The sequence below is a fragment of the Ranitomeya imitator genome, chromosome 4, assembly GCF_032444005.1.
Source record: "Ranitomeya imitator isolate aRanImi1 chromosome 4, aRanImi1.pri, whole genome shotgun sequence".
Taxonomy (NCBI): Eukaryota; Metazoa; Chordata; class Amphibia; order Anura; family Dendrobatidae; genus Ranitomeya; species Ranitomeya imitator.
The window spans coordinates 28,761,758-28,787,420 of NC_091285.1; the positions used below are offsets into that span (position 1 = coordinate 28,761,758).

At 47.3% G+C, this 25,663-nt stretch overlaps 1 protein-coding gene across 1 annotated transcript in view; it reads left to right on the forward strand.

Annotated features, from left to right (window-relative positions):
- LOC138675331 (tetraspanin-11-like) overlaps positions 1-25,663 on the forward strand; it is a 102,435-nt gene that overhangs the window by 25,945 nt on the left and 50,827 nt on the right. The window contains exon 3 of the mRNA XM_069763441.1: positions 1,110-1,301. Coding sequence (XP_069619542.1) covers positions 1,110-1,301 — 192 coding nt within the window. The remainder of the gene's footprint in view (positions 1-1,109; positions 1,302-25,663) is intronic.

Here is a 25,663-nt window from a genome sequence, read left to right on the forward strand (position 1 = left end):
CAAAGAAGTGGAATATTCTTGAATGGCCAAGTCAGTCACCTGATCTCAACCCAATTGAGCAGCATTTCACTTGTTAAAGACTAAACTTCAGACAGAAAGGCCCCCAAACAAACAGCAACTGAAAACCACCGCAGTGAAGGCCTGGCAGAGCATCAAAAAGGAGGAAACACAGCGTCTGGTGATGTCCATGAGTTCAAGACTTCAGGCAGTCATTGCCAACAAAGGGTTTTCAACCCAAGTACTAAAAAAGAACCTTTTTATTTAAAATTATGGAATCTGTCCAATTACTTTTGGTCCCTTTAAAAACAGGGTGGCACATGTTAAGGAGCTGAAACTCCTAAACCCTTCATCCAATTTTAATGTGGATACCTTCAAATGAAAGCTGAAAGTCTGAACTTCAACTGCATCTGAATTGTTTTGTTTAAAATTCATTGTGGTAATGTCTATAACCAAAATTAGAAAAATGTTGTCTCTGTCCAAATATATATGGACCTAACTGTATATTATAGGAAATCTGTCAGTAGGATAAACCCTCCTAAGACATTTATATGGACATGTAGGTCATAGGAAGCTCAATAAAATGCTGTCTTGATATCTGGGATCCAATACTTTATTACTGAGAAATCCACGTTTTTCTTAAATGTAAACGATCTGTTAAGATCTATGGGAGGGGCATAGATCTCGCTGAGAATCTGCCACCAGAGTTTGTTTTCCAGTGTGAGACATGTAATGACTGACGATCTGCTCTCCTGACCTACATGTCTCACATGCCTAATGCCAACTTTCATTTAAAATGAGCTCTGGAGGCAGATTCTCATGGAGATCTACGTCCGGCCCATAGATCTTAACAGCTCATTTACACAAGCAAAATGTGGATTTCTCTGGAATAATAATGTTCTTTTCTGTTGGGCATTGTTCTGTCTGCAATGGGAGAAATATGTGCTTAGTCCTCATCAGTCATCGAACAGCTAAAACAATTCCACCTGCTATGGAGGTGGTCGTGGCCCCATTACCTCTTGGGCCCCTCAGGTTGTACTGATGAGTTGTCCGCCCCTTGTGAATTCATTGATTTAGAATACTCTTTGAGTAATGGTTCCTTTTTATTGCAGATTGGAGGAGCGGCGGTCATTGCAATGGGTCTATGGACTTTACTGGAGAAAAGCAGTTACATCACTTTCCTTGCGAATAGTACCCTGTCGGTGTCGGCATATATTCTGCTTTTCACCGGCGGTGTGGTCATGATCACCGGCTTCCTTGGCTGCTGCGCTTTGATTCGAGAACATAAGACCTGCCTTTCAATAGTAAGTATACCCAATGGCGTGCTACGGGGATTGTTTCCATCGGTGTCACCGGTGGCCGTTCTCTCCCCTTTTAGCTCATACAGCAGTTCTTGTTTTCAATTACGGTAGATTTTTTTTTTTCGTTACGCCGTTTACCGATTGGATTAATTCTTTTTATATATTGATAGATCGGGCAATTGTGAACGCGGCGATACCAAATATATGTATATTTGATTTTTTTTTATTGTTTTATTTTGAATGAGGCGAAAGGGGGTGATTTGAACTTTTATATATTTTTTATTTTTGTAATATTCTTAAAAACATTTTTTTTTACTTTTTACTTCCTTCAATAGTCTCCATGGGAGACTAGAAGCTGCGACCATCCGATTGCTTGCGCTGCACAGAGCAGGGCTGCAGACATTTGTCAGGCACAAATTCCTGTTCTTCTTCCCTTAGTTAGCACACAAACACAGGCAGCAGCAACATGGAAAATATTATACAGCAAGACAGAGCTGTGTTGCTGTGAATCCAGCACTGAAGTGAAATAAATTAGCTGGAAACTGAAACATGATCTGATTGTCTGTTTCCCCTTTGGCCGCCTAGTCTCTCCCTGTGTTGAGTGCACCTTACTCTTCCTCATCCCTACCCTCTCTATAGAGTAACAAGGTCTATGTAACCTGACTCCTCACTGTTCTGGCAGTCCATTTTGTTGGATTTGAGCTTTTTTTTTTTTAAGTGAATGGTGAGCTCAGAAGGCAGGATTAGGGGGAGGAGTGGCTCATAAGTGGAGAAAGAAGCAGTTTTTTTTTTAATATTTGCTTGATTCATTCAAAGTTTGATCAACATTTAAAGGGGTATTCCATTCCACTGGATAGATGATAACGTAGTTCTGAATGATCGGACCCCTAAGAGTCAGCAGATTGGGAATCCCTTGTCCTGTCCCTTCCAACCATAAGTTTTGGGACACAATTAAAATATAGTCCCCGGAATATGTCCCGTCAGCAATTCTTGTTTATTATAGGGTGAAATATAAAAAATCTGATTTTTGCGACACATCTAATCTCAGAGTCCTGCTGCTTCCATCTCCTGACCCAACACTGGGGAGAAACCCTCCATTACTAAAGTAAAATAAAGATTTAAAGCCATCATTATTCTTATGTATAAACTCTTCGAATGATCTATATAATGTCAGAAAGTTTAACAGATGCAACGAAAGATGGGAAAATGTGCTATTATCTACCAGGGCTTCTTTACCTGGACGTACATTCATTTTACTGCCCTAGATCTGTATCGAAATACTACAGACCAGGGAAAATGGCAGACCCCCAAAATGAACCCATTGTCACGAAAGAAATAGAATATTTATAATTTTTATCAGTCTTAGTGTTTATTATGTTAGAATTGCCATTAAAATTAATTATTTTCTAAACACTTTTTTTTAATCATTTGCATTAGTACAAATAGCATAATAGTATTGATATTAATGATAATCATAATATTTGTATAGATTTAAATTATTAAAAAAATATTATTGTTTATATTCATAGGAATTTTAGAATAGTAATTGATATCTTGCAGTTGTCACTGAGTCTCATATTAAGATGATTCTTCCTGTTCTGTAGAGATCATTACTTCATCACGTCTCATTGTCATCACAGGCAGGATTACAATGACAGATAACACCTCCATATTCAGTAGAAAATAGAATCCATAGATAACACAGGATCCACCATTCACAATAGATGATATCACAGCTCACCTCCTCCCCCTCCTGAACAATGACTGATAACACCTCTATATACAGTAGATAACACAGGATCCACCATTTACAGTAGGTGATATCACAGCTCACCTCCTCCTCCTGTACAATGACTGGTAACACCTCTATATACAGTAGATAACACAGGATCCACCATTCACAATAGGTGATGTCACAGCTCACCTCCTCCTCCTGTACAATGACTGGTAACACCTCTATATACAGTAGATAACACAGGATCCACCATTTACAGTAGGTGATATCACAGCTCACCTCCTCCTCCTGTACAATGACTGATAACACCTCTATATACAGTAGATAACAAGGGATCCACCATTCACAATAGGCGATGTCACAGCTCACCTCCTCCTCCTCCTCCTCCTCCTGTACTATGACTGATAACACCTCTATATACAGTAGGTAACACTGGATCCACCATTCACAATAGGTGATGTCACAGCTCACCTCCTCCTCCTCCTGTACAATGACCGATAACATCTCTCTATACAGTAGATAATACAGGATTCACCATTCACATGGAGTGATGTGATATCACAGCTCACCTCCTCCTCCTCCTGTACAATGACCGATAACATCTCTATATACAGTAGATAATACAGGATTCACCATTCACATGGAGTGATGTGATATCACAGCCGTCCTGGTTGAATGAAGCATTTCTGAGCATATGCCCCCACTGCTCCATTACCCATCCACATACCTCCAAACTTTTGAAGATGGGAAAGAGGGACAAAGTTTGCGGTGCGGCAAATTTTAGGCCACGCCTCTGACCACACCCATTCATAACTAGTCACACCCATACCCACGTCCCAACCACACCCATTTAGCACTGCTGATCACACTGTTTCATAAAGAATAATTATAAACAAAAAAATATGGCCACACTGTGCTCCATACTGTATAATGGCCACACAGTGCTCCATACTGTATAATGGCCACACATGATGCTCCATACTGTATAATGGCCACACATGATGCTCAATACTGTATAATGGCCACACAGTGCTCCATACTGTATAATGGCCACACATGATGCTCCATACTGTGTAATGGCCACACATGATGCTCAATACTGTATAATGGCCACACATGATGCTCTATACTGTATAATGACTGCACATGATGCTCCATACTATATAATGGCCACACATGATGCTCCATACTGTATAATAGCCACACATGATGCTCCATACTGTGTAATGGCCACGCATGATGCTCAATACTGTATAATGGCCACACATGATGCTCCATACTGTATAATGACTGCACATGATGCTCCATACTATATAATGGCCACACATGATGCTCCATACTGTATAATGAGCGCACATGATGCTCCATACTGTATAATGGCCACACATGATGCTCCATACTGTATAATGGCCACACATGATGCTCAATACTGCATAATGACCGCACATGATGCTCCATACTGTATAATAGCCACACATGATGTTCCATACTGTATAATGACTGCACATGATGCTCCATACTGTATAATGACTGCACATGATGCTCCATACTGTATAATGGCCACACATGATGCTCCATACTATGTAATGGCCACGCATGATGCTCAATACTGTATAATGGCCACACATGATGCTCCATATTGTATAATGACTGCACATGATGCTCCATACTATATAATGGCCACACATGATGCTCCATACTGTATAATGAGCGCACATGATGCTCCATACTGTATAATGGCCGCACATGATGCTCCATACTGTATAATGGCCACACATGATGCTCCATACTGTATAATGGCCACACATGATGCTCAATACTGCATAATGACCGCACATGATGCTCCATACTGTATAATAGCCACACATGATGTTCCATACTTTATAATGACTGCACATGATGCTCCATACTGTATAATGACTGCACATGAATGCTCCATACTGTATAATGACCACACATGATGCTCCATACTGTATAATGACTGCACATGATGCTCCATACTGTATAATGGCCACACATGACGCTCCATACTGTATACTGGCCGCACATGATACTGCGTACCGTATAATGGCCACACATAGCTACTCCTACACACGCAGCTGCGCTCTGTACACTTTGCACACACGGCTCTGATCCGTACACACGCGCTACGCTCCATACACCTCGTACACACACGGCTCCGCTCCCTGCACCTCGTACACATTCAGCTCCACTCCATACACCTCATACACACACGGCTCCGCTCCGTACACCTTGTACACATTCAGCTCCGCTCCATACACCTTGTAAACATTCAGCTCCGCTCCATACACCTCGTACATATTTAGCTCCGCTCCATACACATCATACACACACGGCTCTGCTCCGTACACCTCGTACACATTCAGCTCCGCTCCATACACCTCTTACACATTCAGCTCCGCTCCATACACCTCATACACACATGGCTCCGCTCCATACACTTCATACACACACGGCTCCACTCCATACACCTCATACACACACGGCTCCACTCCATACACCTCATACACACACGGCTCTGCTCTGTACACCTCGTACACATTCAGCTCCGCTCCATACACCTCGTATACATTCAGCTCCGCTCCATACAACTCATACACACACGGCTCCGCTCCATACAACTCATACACACACGGCTCTGCTCCATACACCTCATACACACATGGCTCCGCTCCATACACCTCGTACACACACGGCTCCACTCCATACACCTCATACACACACGGCTCCACTCCATAAACCTCATACACACACGGCTCTGCTCTGTACACCTCGTACACATTCAGCTCCGCTCCATACACCTCGTATACATTCAGCTCCGCTCCATACAACTCATACACACACGGCTCCGCTCCATACACCTCATACACACACGGCTCCGCTCCATACACCTCATACACACACACGGCTCCACTCCATACACCTCATACACACACGGCTCCACTCCATACACCTCATACACACACGGCTCTGCTCCGTACACTTCGTACACATTCAGCTCCGCTCCATACACATTCAGCTCCGCTCCATACACCTCATACACATTCAGCTCCGCTCCATACACTTCATACACACACGGCTCCACTCCATACACCTCACACACACACGGCTCCACTCCATACACCTCATACACACACGGCTCTGCTCCGTACACCTCGTACACATTCAGCTCCGCTCCATACACCTCGTATACATTCAGCTCCGCTCCATACAACTCATACACACACGGCTCCGCTCCATACACCTCATACACACACGGCTCCGCTCCATACACCTCATACACACACACGGCTCCACTCCATACACCTCATACACACACGGCTCCACTCCATCCACCTCATACACACACGGCTCTGCTCCGTACACTTCGTACACATTCAGCTCCGCTCCATACACATTCAGCTCCGCTCCATACACCTCATACACATTCAGCTCCGCTCCATACACTTCATACACACACGGCTCCGCTCCATACACCTCGTACACACACGGCTCCGCTCCATACACCTCGTACACACACGGCTCTGCTACATCCACACTGTAAACACCTCCTGACCCCACACATAACAGGCAGCTTACTTACCTCATCCAGCAGCACCATGGCAAGTTGGCAGCCAGCACAGCCAAGTCCTGCAATCCATGGAGGTCCCGATCATGTGACCCCTGACTCCTCCCCCCTGTGACCTTCTCACAGGTCCTGTGCACACGGAGCAGCCGAATATGAGGTGTGCTGTGCTCAGGCTGCTCTGCGGGATGAGGTTGACCGCCTGATATTGCAGCACACCTCCCAACCACTGCGGGACAACTAATGTCCCGCCCGGGATCACGGGGCTGACTGTCAAAATCGGGACAGTCCCGCTGGATCCGGGACGGTTGGGAGGTATGCATCCATAAGGCCAGCTTTACACATCTGAGCTTCCCGGTCCGAGTATATCCATGGGTCTCCAAATCTAAACTCAACAGTCTCATATATGCCTATAAACATCCAGCGGGGCGGCACATCATTAGTGATGAGTGAGCATGCTCGAATGATGTGTTTGTTATCCAAGCACGCTCGAGTGCTAATACAGTATCTCGGACATGTTCAAATACTATGTTACAGTCGCCGTGGCTGTATATCTCGTGGCTATTCGACAGCTGCAGACGATCAGCAGCCCTGTTTGGCTGCAGCGGTCACGTGAGACATCTCCCCACTAGGGTTGAGCGACCTTGACCTTTTTAGAGTCGAGCCGTGTTTCGCGAAACCCGACTATCTTAGAAGTCGAGTCGAGTGGAATCGGCCGATTATCGCGAAAAGTCGGGTATCGCCCGAAACACGAAACCCAATGCAAGTCAATGGGGGAGCATAGTCGGCAGTGAGTGGAGGCCAGGAAAACACCTACACTGCCCATTTTAATGGCAAAAACATCCATTCTTGTTAAAGAAGCTTGTCAATCGTAATTTACCTTATAATAATTGGAAGGCATTTGAAATTGGGGGTCATTTGGCTAAAGTTGTGGGGGGTAGGGCTGGTTCAAGTAATTAGTGGGCCCAGTAAATCTGGACCACGTCACGGCAGTGGAGCAGGGAGAGGTAAGTATTTCAACTTTGCAAGTGCTGTGATCCTGAGCAAGCAGGGGGGGGGCCCACTCGTTGGCATTGGCACTGGCACAGGGCCCCTCAAAGTACAGCGGTGTGTTTGCATGGCGGGGGCGCCTCCCACCGGCAGCAACACTTTTGCGTACTATGAGAGGCCCTGTGCCAGTGACGTCGCCAACTAGTATTCCTCCCCCCACCTGATGAAGGAACCTGCACTTTCATCTGCACCTTCCTCTTTGTCCCCGTGTAAGGTGGTATGGTATGCGGGAAGAGGAACCTGACTTTCAGCAGGGTCACAATCTTGCTGTGTAGCGTGCACGGGGAATTTTGCGTTATGGGTCAATGTACCAGCAGACTCATCTATCACTGGCTGGGCAATGGGCAGGATGAGGAGGAAACACAGATATAGGCCCAAAGAATAAAGTTGGCTAAATGCAGTTCAAAATTGGTAACACAGGACTAACCAGGGGGCATTGCAGTGGAGGACAACTGGAATGAGAGGCTGACACAGAGAGTAGGCCCAAATCAGTAAGTAGTCGAAATGCAGTTCAAAATTGGCAACCGTAGTAAACAGGCGGCACAGCTTTGTTCAGTGGAGGAGAACAGCAAGGAGTGGCAGACACCGATAGTAGGCCCCAACCCAACTAGTAGGCCAAATGCAGTCTAACATTAACAACTACTTAACGAGAGCCTGAAAACGGAATTTCAGGACAGGAAACCAGGAGAACAGCAAGGAGTGGCAGACACCGATAGTAGGCCCCAAACCAACTAGTACGCCAAATGCAGTTGTTCCGTTTAACCACAATTTAATGAGAGCCTGAAGATAGAAGTTCAGGAAAGGCAACCTGGAGAACACCTTGGAGTGTAACACACCATCTCTCTACACCCCATACCCAATTTGTAGGCCTAATGCAGTGTAGTTTCCAAGAACTACTAAACGAGAGCCGGAAGATCGAAGCTCAGGAAAGGCAACCTGGAGAACACCTTGGAGTGGAACACACCATCTCTCTACACCCCATACCCAATTTGTAGGCCTAATGCAGTGTAGTTTCCAAGAACTACTAAACGAGAGCATTAAGATCGAAGCAATGGCGAGGAAACCTGGGGCACACCTTGGGGAGGCAGACACCGTTAGTAGGCCCTACCAAAGTTGTACCCCCAATGCAGTTTTAAAATTCCTAGAGGCTGAAAACAAGACTATTGACGCTCAGCTTTTTTCAAAGGAACACAGCTGAATTGAGTGGCGCAGACACAGGTAGTAGGACTTAACCCAAAAATGTGGCTCACTGCAGCTTAAAAAAGTTACAGGGGTACACAAGCAGCAGTGCTCTGGGCAGTGGAGGACAATTTCAATAGTGGACCGCAGACAGACTTTGTACGCCTACTATTAAAAAAAGGATGCTCTATGCAATTAAAAATAGGTTCCAGGGGTCCACGGGCAGCAGTGGTGTGGTCAGTGGATGAGTATTGGAAGGAGGGACCGCAGACAGGCGTAGTAGGCCTAACATAACAAAATTAGGCTGTAGACACTGTAAAATTGGTTCCAGGGGTACACGGGCAGCAGTGGTGTGGTCAGCGGAGGAAAATTGGAATTAGGGACTGCAGACAGACTTTGTAGGCTGTCCCCTGTGGACCATGCATCCAACACATTAATCCAGTGCGCCGTAATGGACACGTAACTTTTTGTGGACATGCCTACTGGTCCATGCGTCTCTTGTCAGGTGCACCTTTCTACTGTTTGATTGCCTGAGTGCTATGACAATGCAGACTTTTTCATGCCGGTGGAGGGCTGGGATGGCTTTTCTGGCAAAAGAAATGTCGACTGGGTAGCTTGAACCGTTGCACAGCGTAGTTCATCTGGGCTTTCTAAATATAAAACAAAGAAAAAAAGGAGGCTACATGCACTTTCAGCTGGGTTCCAGGGGTACACGGCCAGCATTGGTCTGGTCAGTGGAGAACTATTGGAAGGAGTGACCGCAAACAGGCATCGAAGGCCTAACATAATAACACATTGCTGTAGGCAATTTTAAATTGGTTCCAGGGGTACACGGGCAGCAGTGGCCTGGTCAGTGTAGTAGTAGTAGAAAGAACGGACCGCAGACAGGCATCGAAGGCCTAAAATAAAAAAATTGGGCTGGCTGTAGGCAATTTTAAATTGGTTCCAGGGGTACACGGGCAGCAGTGGTGTGGTCAGTGGAGGCATATTGTAAGCAGTGACCGCAGACAGGCATCGAAGGCCTAAAATAATAACACATGGCTGTAGGCAATTTTAAATTGGTTCCAGGGGTACACGGGCAGCAGTGGTGTGGTCAGTGGAGGCCTAGTGGAAGGAGTGACCGCAGACAGGCATCGAAGGCCTAAAATAAAAAAATTGGGCTGGCTGTAGGCAATTTTAAATTGGTTCCAGGGGTACACGGGCAGCAGTGGTGTGGTCAGTGGAGGCATATTGTAAGGAGTGACCGCAGACAGGCATCGAAGGCCTAAAATAATAACACATGGCTGTAGGCAATTTTAAATTGGTTCCAGGGGTACACGGGCAGCAGTGGCCTGGTCAGTGTAGTAGTAGTAGAAAGAACGGACCGCAGACAGGCATCGAAGGCCTAAAATAAAAAAATTGGGCTGGCTGTAGGCAATTTTAAATTGGTTCCAGGGGTACACGGGCAGCAGTGGTGTGGTCAGTGGAGGCATATTGTAAGGAGTGACCGCAGACAGGCATCGAAGGCCTAAAATAATAACACATGGCTGTAGGCAATTTTAAATTGGTTCCAGGGGTACACGGGCAGCAGTGGTGTGGTCAGTGGAGGCCTAGTGGAAGGAGTGACCGCAGACAGGCATCGAAGGCCTAAAATAACAAAATTGGGCTGGCTGTAGGCAATTTTAAATTGGTTCCAGGGGTACACGGGCAGCAGTGGTGTGGTCAGTGGAGGCATATTGTAAGGAGTGACCGCAGACAGGCATCGAAGGCCTAAAATAATAACACATGGCTGTAGGCAATTTTAAATTGGTTCCAGGAGTACACGGGCAGCAGTGGTGTGGTCAGTGGAGGCCTAGTGGAAGGAGTGACCGCAGACAGGCATCGAAGGCCTAAAAAAAAAAAATTGGGCTGGCTGTAGGCAATTTTAAATTGGTTCCAGGGGTACACGGGCAGCAGTGGTGTGGTCAGTGGAGGCATATTGTAAGCAGTGACCGCAGACAGGCATCGAAGGCCTAAAATAATAACACATGGCTGTAGGCAATTTTAAATTGGTTCCAGGGGTACACGGGCAGCAGTGGTGTGATCAGTGGAGGCCTAGTGGAAGGAGTGACCGCAGACAGGCATCGAAGGCCTAAAATAAAAAAATTGGGCTGGCTGTAGGCAATTTTAAATTGGTTCCAGGGGTACACGGGCAGCAGTGGTGTGGTCAGTGGAGGCCTAGTGGAAGGAGTGACCGCAGACAGGCATCGAAGGCCTAAAATAATAACACATGGCTGTAGGCAATTTTAAATTGGTTCCAGGGGTACACGGGCAGCAGTGGCCTGGTCAGTGTAGTAGTAGTAGAAAGAACGGACCGCAGACAGGCATCGAAGGCCTAAAATAAAAAAATTGGGCTGGCTGTAGGCAATTTTAAATTGGTTCCAGGGGTACACGGGCAGCAGTGGTGTGGTCAGTGGAGGCATATTGTAAGGAGTGACCGCAGACAGGCATCGAAGGCCTAAAATAATAACACATGGCTGTAGGCAATTTTAAATTGGTTCCAGGGGTACACGGGCAGCAGTGGCCTGGTCAGTGTAGTAGTAGTAGAAAGAACGGACCGCAGACAGGCATCGAAGGCCTAAAATAAAAAAATTGGGCTGGCTGTAGGCAATTTTAAATTGGTTCCAGGGGTACACGGGCAGCAGTGGTGTGGTCAGTGGAGGCATATTGGAAGGAGTGACCGCAAACAGGCATCGAAGGCCTAACATAATAACACATTGCTGTAGGCAATTTTAAATTGGTTCCAGGGGTACACGGGCAGCAGTGGCCTGGTCAGTGTAGTAGTAGTAGAAAGAACGGACCGCAGACAGGCATCGAAGGCCTAAAATAAAAAAATTGGGCTGGCTGTAGGCAATTTTAAATTGGTTCCAGGGGTACACTGGCAGCAGTGGTGTGGTCAGTGGAGGCATATTGTAAGCAGTGACCGCAGACAGGCATCGAAGGCCTAAAATAATAACACATGGCTGTAGGCAATTTTAAATTGGTTCCAGGGGTACACGGGCAGCAGTGGTGTGGTCAGTGGAGGCCTAGTGGAAGGAGTGACCGCAGACAGGCATCGAAGGCCTAAAATAAAAAAATTGGGCTGGCTGTAGGCAATTTTAAATTGGTTCCAGGGGTACACGGGCAGCAGTGGTGTGGTCAGTGGAGGCATATTGTAAGGAGTGACCGCAGACAGGCATCGAAGGCCTAAAATAATAACACATGGCTGTAGGCAATTTTAAATTGGTTCCAGGGGTACACGGGCAGCAGTGGTGTGGTCAGTGGAGGCCTAGTGGAAGGAGTGACCGCAGACTGGCATCGAAGGCCTAAAATAAGAAAATTGGGCTGGCTGTAGGCAATTTTAAATTGGTTCCAGGGGTACACGGGCAGCAGTGGTGTGGTCAGTGGAGGCATATTGTAAGGAGTGACCGCAGACAGGCATCGAAGGCCTAAAATAATAACACATGGCTGTAGGCAATTTTAAATTGGTTCCAGGAGTACACGGGCAGCAGTGGTGTGGTCAGTGGAGGCCTAGTGGAAGGAGTGACCGCAGACAGGCATCGAAGGCCTAAAAAAAAAAAATTGGGCTGGCTGTAGGCAATTTTAAATTGGTTCCAGGGGTACACGGGCAGCAGTGGTGTGGTCAGTGGAGGCATATTGTAAGCAGTGACCGCAGACAGGCATCGAAGGCCTAAAATAATAACACATGGCTGTAGGCTATTTTAAATTGGTTCCAGGGGTACACGGGCAGCAGTGGTGTGGTCAGTGGAGGCCTAGTGGAAGGAGTGACCGCAGACTGGCATCGAAGGCCTAAAATAAGAAAATTGGGCTGGCTGTAGGCAATTTTAAATTGGTTCCAGGGGTACACGGGCAGCAGTGGTGTGGTCAGTGGAGGCATATTGTAAGGAGTGACCGCAGACAGGCATCGAAGGCCTAAAATAATAACACATGGCTGTAGGCAATTTTAAATTGGTTCCAGGAGTACACGGGCAGCAGTGGTGTGGTCAGTGGAGGCCTTGTGGAAGGAGTGACCGCAGACAGGCATCGAAGGCCTAAAAAAAAAAAATTGGGCTGGCTGTAGGCAATTTTAAATTGGTTCCAGGGGTACACGGGCAGCAGTGGTGTGGTCAGTGGAGGCATATTGTAAGCAGTGACCGCAGACAGGCATCGAAGGCCTAAAATAATAACACATGGCTGTAGGCAATTTTAAATTGGTTCCAGGGGTACACGGGCAGCAGTGGTGTGGTCAGTGGAGGCCTAGTGGAAGGAGTGACCGCAGACAGGCATCGAAGGCCTAAAATAAAAAAATTGGGCTGGCTGTAGGCAATTTTAAATTGGTTCCAGGGGTACACGGGCAGCAGTTGTGTGGTCAATGGAGGCCTAGTGGAAGGAGTGACCGCAGACAGGCATCGAAGGCCTAAAATAATAACACATGGCTGTAGGCAATTTTAAATTGGTTCCAGGGGTACACGGGCAGCAGTGGCCTGGTCAGTGTAGTAGTAGTAGAAAAAACGGACCGCAGACAGGCATCGAAGGCCTAAAATAAAAAAATTGGGCTGGCTGTAGGCAATTTTAAATTGGTTCCAGGGGTACACGGGCAGCAGTGGTGTGGTCAGTGGAGGCATATTGTAAGGAGTGACCGCAGACAGGCATCGAAGGCCTAAAATAATAACACATGGCTGTAGGCAATTTTAAATTGGTTCCAGGGGTACACGGGCAGCAGTGGTGTGGTCAGTGGAGGCCTAGTGGAAGGAGTGACCGCAGACAGGCATCGAAGGCCTAAAATAAAAAAATTGGGCTGGCTGTAGGCAATTTTAAATTGGTTCCAGGGGTACACGGGCAGCAGTGGTGTGGTCAGTGGAGGCATATTGTAAGGAGTGACCGCAGACAGGCATCGAAGGCCTAAAATAATAACACATGGCTGTAGGCAATTTTAAATTGGTTCCAGGGGTACACGGGCAGCAGTGGCCTGGTCAGTGTAGTAGTAGTAGAAAGAACGGACCGCAGACAGGCATCGAAGGCCTAAAATAAAAAAATTGGGCTGGCTGTAGGCAATTTTAAATTGGTTCCAGGGGTACACGGGCAGCAGTGGTGTGGTCAGTGGAGGCATATTGTAAGGAGTGACCGCAGACAGGCATCGAAGGCCTAAAATAATAACACATGGCTGTAGGCAATTTTAAATTGGTTCCAGGGGTACACGGGCAGCAGTGGTGTGGTCAGTGGAGGCCTAGTAGAAGGAGTGACCGCAGACAGGCATCGAAGGCCTAAAATAAAAAAATTGGGCTGGCTGTAGGCAATTTTAAATTGGTTCCAGGGGTACACGGGCAGCAGTGGTGTGGTCAGTGGAGGCATATTGTAAGGAGTGACCGCAGACAGGCATCGAAGGCCTAAAATAATAACACATGGCTGTAGGCAATTTTAAATTGGTTCCAGGGGTACACGGGCAGCAGTGGCCTGGTCAGTGTAGTAGTAGTAGAAAGAACGGACCGCAGACAGGCATCGAAGGCCTAAAATAAAAAAATAGGGCTGGCTGTAGGCAATTTTAAATTGGTTCCAGGGGTACACGGGCAGCAGTGGTGTGGTCAGTGGAGGCATATTGTAAGGAGTGACCACAGACAGGCATCGAAGGCCTATAATAATAACACATGGCTGTAGGCAATTTTAAATTGGTTCCAGGGGTACACGGGCAGCAGTGGTGTGGTCAGTGGAGGCCTAGTGGAAGGAGTGACCGCAGACAGGCATCGAAGGCCTAAAATAACAAAATTGGGCTGGCTGTAGGCAATTTTAAATTGGTTCTAGGGGTACACGGGCAGCAGTGGTGTGGTCAGTGGAGGCCTAGTGGAAGGAGTGACCGCAGACAGGCATCGAAGGCCTAAAATAATAACACATGGCTGTAGGCAATTTTAAATTGGTTCCAGGGGTACACGGGCAGCAGTGGCCTGGTCAGTGTAGTAGTAGTAGAAAGAACGGACCGCAGACAGGCATCGAAGGCCTAAAATAAAAAAATTGGGCTGGCTGTAGGCAATTTTAAATTGGTTCCAGGGGTACACGGGCAGCAGTGGTGTGGTCAGTGGAGGCATATTGTAAGGAGTGACCGCAGACAGGCATCGAAGGCCTATAATAATAACACATGGCTGTAGGCAATTTTAAATTGGTTCCAGGGGTACACGGACAGCAGTGGTGTGGTCAGTGGAGGCCTAGTGGAAGGAGTGACCGCAGACAGGCATCGAAGGCCTAAAATAAAAAAATTGGGCTGGCTGTAGGCAATTTTAAATTGGTTCCAGGGGTACACAGGCAGCAGTGGTGTGGTCAGTGGAGGCATATTGTTAGGAGTGACCGCAGAGAGGCATCGAAGGCCTAAAATAATAACACATGGCTGTAGGCAATTTTAAATTGGTTCCAGGGGTACACGGGCAGCAGTGGTGTGGTCAGTGGAGGCCTAGTGGAAGGAGTGACCGCAGACAGGCATCGAAGGCCTAAAATAAAAAAATTAGGCTGGCTGTAGGCAATTTTAAATTGGTTCCAGGGGTACACGGGCAGCAGTGGTGTGGTCAGTGGAGGCCTAGTGGAAGGAGTGACCGCAGACAGGCATCGAAGGCCTAAAATAATAACACATGGCTGTAGGCAATTTTAAATTGGTTCCAGGGGTACACGGGCAGCAGTGGCCTGGTCAGTGTAGTAGTAGTAGAAAGAACGGACCGCAGACAGGCATCGAAGGCCTAAAATAAAAAAATTGGGCTGGCTGTAGGCAATTTTAAATTGGTTCCAGGGGTACACGGGCAGCAGTGGTGTGGTCAGTGGAGGCCTAGTGGAAGGAGTGACTGCAGACAGGCATCGAAGGCCTAAAATAAAAAAATTGGGCTGGCTGTAGGCAATTTTTAATTGGTTCCGGGGGTACACGGGCAGCAGTGGTGTGGTCAGTGGAGGCATATTGTAAGGAGTGACCGCAGACAGGCATCGAAGGCCTAAAATAATAACACATGGCTGTAGGCAATTTTAAATTGGTTCCAGGGGTACACGGGCAGCAGTGGCCTGGTCAGTGTAGTAGTAGTAGAAAGAACGGACCGCAGACAGGCATCGAAGGCCTAAAATAAAAAAATTGGGCTGGCTGTAGGCAATTTTAAATTGGTTCCAGGGGTACACGGGCAGCAGTGGTGTGGTCAGTGGAGGCATATTGTAAGGAGTGACCGCAGACAGGCATCGAAGGCCTAAAATAATAACACATGGCTGTAGGCAATTTTAAATTGGTTCCAGGAGTACACGGGCAGCAGTGGTGTGGTCAGTGGAGGCCTAGTGGAAGGAGTGACCGCAGACAGGCATCGAAGGCCTAAAAAAAAAAAATTGGGCTGGCTGTAGGCAATTTTAAATTGGTTCCAGGGGTACACGGGCAGCAGTGGTGTGGTCAGTGGAGGCATATTGTAAGCAGTGACCGCAGACAGGCATCGAAGGCCTAAAATAATAACACATGGCTGTAGGCAATTTTAAATTGGTTCCAGGGGTACACGGGCAGCAGTGGTGTGGTCAGTGGAGGCCTAGTGGAAGGAGTGACCGCAGACAGGCATCGAAGGCCTAAAATAAAAAAATTGGGCTGGCTGTAGGCAATTTTAAATTGGTTCCAGGGGTACACGGGCAGCAGTGGCCTGGTCAGTGTAGTAGTAGTAGAAAGAACGGACCGCAGACAGGCATCGAAGGCCTAAAATAAAAAAATTGGGCTGGCTGTAGGCAATTTTAAATTGGTTCCAGGGGTACACGGGCAGCAGTGGTGTGGTCAGTGGAGGCATATTGTAAGGAGTGACCGCAGACAGGCATCGAAGGCCTAAAATAATAACACATGGCTGTAGGCAATTTTAAATTGGTTCCAGGGGTACACGGGCAGCAGTGGTGTGGTCAGTGGAGGCCTAGTGGAAGGAGTGACCGCAGACAGGCATCGAAGGCCTAAAATAAAAAAATTAGGCTGGCTGTAGGCAATTTTAAATTGGTTCCAGGGGTACACGGGCAGCAGTGGTGTGGTCAGTGGAGGCATATTGTAAGGAGTGACCGCAGACAGGCATCGAAGGCCTAAAATAATAACACATGGCTGTAGGCAATTTTAAATTGGTTCCAGGGGTACACGGGCAGCAGTGGCCTGGTCAGTGTAGTAGTAGTAGAAAGAACGGACCGCAGACAGGCATCGAAGGCCTAAAATAAAAAAATTGGGCTGGCTGTAGGCAATTTTAAATTGGTTCCAGGGGTACACGGGCAGCAGTGGTGTGGTCAGTGGAGGCATATTGTAAGGAGTGACCGCAGACAGGCATCGAAGGCCTAAAATAATAACACATGGCTGTAGGCAATTTTATATTGGTTCCAGGGGTACACGGGCAGCAGTGGTGTGGTCAGTGGAGGCCTAGTAGAAGGAGTGACCGCAGACAGGCATCGAAGGCCTAAAATAAAAAAATTGGGCTGGCTGTAGGCAATTTTAAATTGGTTCCAGGGGTACACGGGCAGCAGTGGTGTGGTCAGTTGAGGCATATTGTAAGGAGTGACCGCAGACAGGCATCGAAGGCCTAAAATAATAACACATGGCTGTAGGCAATTTTAAATTGGTTCCAGGGGTACACGGGCAGCAGTGGCCTGGTCAGTGTAGTAGTAGTAGAAAGAACGGACCGCAGACAGGCATCGAAGGCCTAAAATAAAAAAATTGGGCTGGCTGTAGGCAATTTTAAATTGGTTCCAGGGGTATACGGGCAGCAGTGGTGTGGTCAGTGGAGGCATATTGTAAGGAGTGACCACAGACAGGCATCGAAGGCCTAAAATAATAACACATGGCTGTAGGCAATTTTAAATTGGTTCCAGGGGTACTGTTATGGCTGGCAATCAGGCAACACAGCGTGCAGTAATCAGCGCACATACAGAGATCTGGCAATAACCAAAAACAATAGGACGAGCTCTGAGACGTGGAATCTCTGTAGACTGCAGTACCTGATCTATCCTCACACAACTATAAGCAGCAGTGGATTGCGCCTATCAACTACCTATGCAACTCGGCACTGCCTGAGGAGCTGACTAGCCTGAAGATAGAAATACAAGCCTGACTTACCTCAGAGAAATACCCCAAAGGAATAGGCAGCCCCCCACATATAATGACTGTTAGCAAGATGAAAAGACAAACGTAGGAATGAAATAGATTCAGCAAAGTGAGGCCCGATATTCTAGACAGAGCGAGGATAGCAAAGAGAACTATGCAGTCTACAAAAAACCCTAAAACGAAAACCACGCAAAGGGGCAAAAAGACCCACCGTGCCGAACTAACAGCACGGCGGTGCACCCCTTTGCTTCTCAGAGCTTCCAGCAAAAGTTAATAGCAAGCTGGACAGAAAAAACAGAAAACAAACTAGAAGCACTTATCTAGCAGAGCAGCAGGCCCAAGGAAAGATGCAGTAGCTCAGATCCAACACTGGAACATTGACAAGGAGCAAGGAAGACAGACTCAGGTGGAGCTAAATAGCAAGGCAGCCAACGAGCTCACCAAAACACCTGAGGGAGGAAGCCCAGAGACTGCAATACCACTTGTGACCACAGAAGTGAACTCAGCCACAGAATTCACAACAGTACCCCCCCCTTGAGGAGGGGTCACCGAACCCTCACCAGAACCCCCAGGCCGACCAGGATGAGCCACATGAAAGGCACGAACAAGATGTGGGGCATGGACATCAGAGGCAAAAACCCAGGAATTATCTTCCTGAGCATAACCCTTCCATTTGACCAGATACTGGAGTTTCCGTCTAGAGACACGAGAATCCAAAATCTTCTCCACAATATACTCCAATTCCCCCTCCACCAAAACAGGGGCAGGAGGCTCCACAGATGGAACCATAGGTGCCACGTATCTCCTCAACAACGACCTATGGAATACATTATGTATGGAAAAGGAGTCTGGGAGGGTCAGACGAAAAGACACCGGATTGAGAATCTCAGAAATCCTATACGGACCAATAAAACGAGGTTTAAATTTAGGAGAGGAAACCTTCATAGGTATATGACGAGAAGATAACCAAACCAGATCCCCAACACGAAGTCGGGGTCCCACACGGCGTCTGCGATTAGCGAAAAGCTGAGCCTTCTCCTGGGACAAGGTCAAATTGTCCACTACCTGAGTCCAGATCTGCTGCAACCTGTCCACCACATAATCCACACCAGGACAGTCCGAAGACTCAACCTGTCCTGAAGAGAAACGAGGATGGAACCCAGAATTGCAGAAAAATGGAGAGACCAAGGTAGCCGAGCTGGCCCGATTATTAAGGGCGAACTCAGCCAACGGCAAAAATGACACCCAATCATCCTGGTCAGCGGAAACAAAACATCTCAGATATGTTTCCAAGGTCTGATTGGTTCGTTCGGTCTGGCCATTAGTCTGAGGATGGAAGGCCGAGGAAAAAGATAGGTCAATGCCCATCCTACCACAAAAGGCTCGCCAGAACCTCGAGACAAACTGGGAACCTCTGTCAGAAACAATATTCTCAGGAATGCCATGTAAACGAACCACATGCTGGAAGAACAAAGGCACCAAATCAGAGGAGGAAGGCAATTTAACCAAGGGCACCAGATGGACCATTTTAGAAAAGCGATCACAGACCACCCAAATGACCGACATTTTTTGAGAAACGGGAAGGTCAGAAATGAAATCCATCGAAATATGTGTCCAAGGCCTCTTCGGGACCGGCAAGGGCAAAAGCAACCCACTGGCACGTGAACAGCAGGGCTTAGCCCTAGCACAAATTCCACAGGACTGCACAAAAGCACGCACATCCCGTGACAGAGATGGCCACCAGAAGGATCTAGCAACCAACTCCCTGGTACCAAAGATTCCTGGATGACCGGCCAGCACCGAACAATGAAGTTCAGAGATAACTTTACTAGTCCACCTATCAGGGACGAACAGTTTCTCGGCCGGACAACGATCAGGTTTATTAGCCTGAAATTTCTGCAACACTCTCCGCAAATCAGGGGAGATGGCAGACACAATGACTCCTTCCTTGAGGATACTCGCCGGCTCAGATAACCCCGGAGAGTCGGGCACAAAACTCCTAGACAGAGCATCCGCCTTCACATTTTTAGAGCCCGGAAGGTATGAAATCACAAAATCAAAACGAGCAAAAAATAACGACCAACGGGCCTGTCTAGGATTCAAGCGCTTGGCAGACTCAAGATAAGTAAGGTTCTTATGATCAGTCAAAACCACCACGCGATGCTTAGCACCCTCAAGCCAATGACGCCACTCCTCGAATGCCCACTTCATGGCCAGCAACTCTCGGTTGCCCACATCATAATTACGCTCAGCAGCAGAAAATTTCCTGGAAAAGAAAGCACATGGTTTGAACACTGAGCAACCAGAACCTCTCTGTGACAAAACCGCCCCTGCACCAATCTCAGAAGCATCAACCTCGACCTGGAACGGAAGAGAAACATCAGGTTGACACAACACAGGGGCACAGCAAAAACGACGCTTCAACTCCTGAAAAGCTTCCACGGCAGCAGAAGACCAATTAACCAAATCAGCACCCTTCTTGGTCAAATCGGTCAATGGTCTGGCAATGCTAGAAAAATTACAGATGAAGCGACGATAAAAATTAGCAAAGCCCAGGAATTTCTGCAGACTTTTTAGAGATGTCGGCTGAGTCCAATCCTGGATGGCCTGAACCTTAACCGGATCCATCTCGATAGTAGAAGGGGAAAAGATGAACCCCAAAAATGAAACTTTCTGCACACCAAAGAGACACTTTGATCCCTTCACGAACAAGGAATTAGCACGCAGTACCTGGAAAACCATTCTGACTTGCTTCACATGAGACTCCCAATCATCTGAGAAGTTCAAAATGTCATCCAAGTAAACAATCAAGAATTTATCCAGATACTCACGGAAAATGTCATGCATAAAAGACTGAAAAACAGATGGAGCATTGGCAAGTCCGAACGGCATCACCAGATACTCAAAATGACCCTCGGGCGTATTAAATGCCGTTTTCCATTCATCTCCCTGCCTGATTCTCACCAGATTATACGCACCACGAAGATCAATCTTAGTAAACCAACTAGCCCCCTTAATCCGAGCAAACAAGTCAGAAATCAATGGCAAGGGATACTGAAACTTAACAGTGATCTTATTAAGAAGGCGGTAATCAATACACGGTCTTAGCGAACCATCCTTCTTGGCTACAAAAAAGAACCCTGCTCCCAATGGTGACGACGATGGGCGAATATGTCCCTTCTCCAGGGACTCCTTCACATAACTGCGCATAGCGGTGTGTTCAGGTACGGACAAATTAAATAAACGACCCTTAGGGAATTTACTACCAGGAATCAAATCGATAGCACAATCACAATTCCTATGCGGAGGTAGGGCATCAGACTTGGACTCTTCAAATACATCCTGAAAGTCCGACAAGAACTCTGGGATGTCAGAAGGAATGGATGACGAAATAGACAAAAATGGAACATCACCATGTACTCCCTGACAACCCCAGCTGGTTACCGACATAGAGTTCCAATCCAATACTGGATTATGGGTTTGTAGCCATGGCAACCCCAACACGACCACATCATGCAAATTATGCAGTACCAAAAAGCGAATAACTTCCTGATGTGCAGGAGCCATGCACATGGTCAGCTGGGCCCAGTACTGAGGCTTATTCTTGGCCAAAGGTGTAGCATCAATTCCTCTCAACGGAATAGGACACCGCAAAGGCTCCAAGAAAAATCCACAACGTTTAGCATAATCCAAATCCATCAGATTCAGGGCAGCGCCTGAATCCACAAACGCCATGACAGAATATGATGACAAAGAGCACATTAAGGTAATGGACAAAAGGAATTTGGACTGTACAGTACCAATAACGGCAGAGCTATCGAACCGCCTAGTGCGTTTAGGACAATTAGAAATAGCATGAGTAGAATCACCACAATAGAAACACAGTCTGTTCAGACGTCTGTGTTCGTGCCGTTCTACTTTAGTCATAGTCCTGTCGCACTGCATAGGCTCAGGCTTACTCTCAGACAATACCGCCAGATGGTGCACAGATTTACGCTCGCGCAAGCGACGACCGATCTGAATGGCCAAGGACATAGACTCATTCAAACCAGCAGGCATAGGAAATCCCACCATTACATCCTTAAGAGCTTCAGAGAGACCCTTTCTGAACAAAGCCGCTAGTGCAGATTCATTCCACAGAGTGAGTACTGACCATTTCCTAAATTTCTGACAATATACTTCTACATCATCCTGACCCTGGCATAAAGCCAGCAGATTTTTCTCAGCTTGATCCACTGAATTAGGCTCATCGTAAAGCAATCCGAGCGCCAGGAAAAACGCATCGACACTACTCAATGCAGGGTCTCCTGGCGCAAGAGAAAACGCCCAGTCCTGTGGGTCGCCGCGCAAAAAAGAAATAATAATCAAAACCTGTTGAATAGGATTACCAGAAGAATGAGGTTTCAAGGCCAAAAATAGCTTACAATTATTTCTGAAGCTCAGGAACTTAGTTCTGTCACCAAAAAACAAATCAGGAATCGGAATTCTTGGTTCTAGCATCGATTTCTGATCAATAGTATCTTGAATCTTTTGTACATTTACAACGAGATTATCCATTGAGGAGCACAGAGCCTGAATATCCATGTCCACAGCTGTGTCCTGAAGCACTCTAATGTCTAGGGGAAAAAAAAGACTGAAGACAGAGCTAAGAAAAAAAAATGATGTCAGGATTTCTTTTTTCCCTCTATTGGAAATCATTGAAGGGCTCCTTGTACTGTCTGGCTGGCAATCAGGCAACACAGCGTGCAGTAATCAGCGCACATACAGAGATCTGGCAATTACCAAAAACAATAGGACGAGCTCTGAGACGTGGAATCTCTGTAGACTGCAGTACCTGATCTATCCTCACACAACTATAAGCAGCAGTGGATTGCGCCTAACAACTACCTATGCAACTCGGCACTGCCTGAGGAGCTGACTAGCCTGAAGATAGAAATACAAGCCTGACTTACCTCAGAGAAATACCCCAAAGGAATAGGCAGCCCCCCACATATAATGACTGTTAGCAAGATGAAAAGACAAACGTAGGAATGAAATAGATTCAGCAAAGTGAGGCCCGATATTCTAGACAGAGCGAGGATAGCAAAGAGAACTATGCAGTCTACAAAAAACCCTAAAACGAAAACCACGCAAAGGGGCAAAAAGACCCACCGTGCCGAACTAACAGCACGGCGGTGCACCCCTTTGCTTCTCAGAGCTTCCAGCAAAAGTTAATAGCAAGCTGGACAGAAAAAACAGAAAACAAACTAGAAGCACTTATCTAGCAGAGCAGCAGGCCCAAGGAAAGATGCAGTAGCTCAGATCCAACACTGGAACATTGACAAGGAGCAAGGAAGACAGACTCAGGTGGAGCTAAATAGCAAGGCAGCCAACGAGCTCACCAAAACACCTGAGGGAGGAAGCCCAGAGACTGCAATACCACTTGTGACCACAGAAGTGAACTCAGCCACAGAATTCACAACAGGGTACACGGGCAGCAGTGGTGTGGTCAGTGGAGGCCTAGTGGAAGGAGTGACCGCAGACAGGCATCGAAGGCCTAAAATAACAAAATTGGGCTGGCTGTAGGCAATTTTAAATTGGTTCCAGGGGTACACGGGCAGCAGTGGTGTGGTCAGTGGAGGCCTAGTGGAAGGAGTGACCGCAGACAGGCATCGAAGGCCTAAAATAATAACACATGGCTGTAGGCAATTTTAAATTGGTTCCAGGGGTACACGGGCAGCAGTGGCCTGGTCAGTGTAGTAGTAGTAGAAAGAACGGACCGCAGACAGGCATCGAAAGCCTAAAATAAAAAAATTGGGCTGGCTGTAGGCAATTTTAAATTGGTTCCAGGGGTACACGAGCAGCAGTGGTGTGGTCAGTGGAGGCATATTGTAAGGAGTGACCGCAGACAGGCATCGAAGGCCTATAATAATAACACATGGCTGTAGGCAATTTTAAATTGGTTCCAGGGGTATACGGGCAGCAGTGGTGTGGTCAGCGGAGGCCTAGTGGAAGGAGTGACCGCAGACAGGCATCGAAGGCCTAAAATAACAAAATTGGGCTGGCTGTAGGCAATTTTAAATTGGTTCCAGGGGTACACGGGCAGCAGTGGCCTGGTCAGTGTAGTAGTAGTAGAAAGAACGGACCGCAGACAGGCATCGAAGGCCTAAAATAAAAAAATTGGGCTGGCTGTAGGCAATTTTAAATTGGTTCCAGGGGTACACGGGCAGCAGTGGTGTGGTCAGTGGAGGCATATTGTAAGGAGTGACCGCAGACAGGCATCGAAGGCCTAAAATAATAACACATGGCTGTAGGCAATTTTAAATTGGTTCCAGGGGTACACGGGCAGCAGTGGTGTGGTCAGTGGAGGCCTAGTGGAAGGAGTGACTGCAGACAGGCATCGAAGGCCTAAAATAAAAAAATTGGGCTGGCTGTAGGCAATTTTTAATTGGTTCCGGGGGTACACGGGCAGCAGTGGTGTGGTCAGTGGAGGCATATTGTAAGGAGTGACCGCAGACAGGCATCGAAGGCCTAAAATAATAACACATGGCTGTAGGCAATTTTAAATTGGTTCCAGGGGTACACGGGCAGCAGTGGCCTGGTCAGTGTAGTAGTAGTAGAAAGAACGGACCGCAGACAGGCATCGAAGGCCTAAAATAAAAAAATTGGGCTGGCTGTAGGCAATTTTAAATTGGTTCCAGGGGTACACGGGCAGCAATGGTGTGGTCAGTGGAGGCATATTGTAAGGAGTGACCGCAGACAGGCATCGAAGGCCTAAAATAATAACACATGGCTGTAGGCAATTTTAAATTGGTTCCAGGAGTACACGGGCAGCAGTGGTGTGGTCAGTGGAGGCCTAGTGGAAGGAGTGACCGCAGACAGGCATCGAAGGCCTAAAAAAAAAAAATTGGGCTGGCTGTAGGCAATTTTAAATTGGTTCCAGGGGTACACGGGCAGCAGTGGTGTGGTCAGTGGAGGCATATTGTAAGCAGTGACCGCAGACAGGCATCGAAGGCCTAAAATAATAACACATGGCTGTAGGCAATTTTAAATTGGTTCCAGGGGTACACGGGCAGCAGTGGTGTGGTCAGTGGAGGCCTAGTGGAAGGAGTGACCGCAGACAGGCATCGAAGCCCTAAAATAAAAAAATTGGGCTGGCTGTAGGCAATTTTAAATTGGTTCCAGGGGTACACGGGCAGCAGTGGTGTGGTCAGTGGAGGCCTAGTGGAAGGAGTGACCGCAGACAGGCATCGAAGGCCTAAAATAATAACACATGGCTGTAGGCAATTTTAAATTGGTTCCAGGGGTACACGGGCAGCAGTGGCCTGGTCAGTGTAGTAGTAGTAGAAAGAACGGACCGCAGACAGGCATCGAAGGCCTAAAATAAAAAAATTGGGCTGGCTGTAGGCAATTTTAAATTGGTTCCAGGGGTACACGGGCAGCAGTGGTGTGGTCAGTGGAGGCATATTGTAAGGAGTGACCGCAGACAGGCATCGAAGGCCTAAAATAATAACACATGGCTGTAGGCAATTTTAAATTGGTTCCAGGGGTACACGGGCAGCAGTGGTGTGGTCAGTGGAGGCCTAGTGGAAGGAGTGACCGCAGACAGGCATCGAAGGCCTAAAATAAAAAAATTGGGCTGGCTGTAGGCAATTTTAAATTGGTTCCAGGGGTACACGGGCAGCAGTGGTGTGGTCAGTGGAGGCATATTGTAAGGAGTGACCGCAGACAGGCATCGAAGGCCTAAAATAATAACACATGGCTGTAGGCAATTT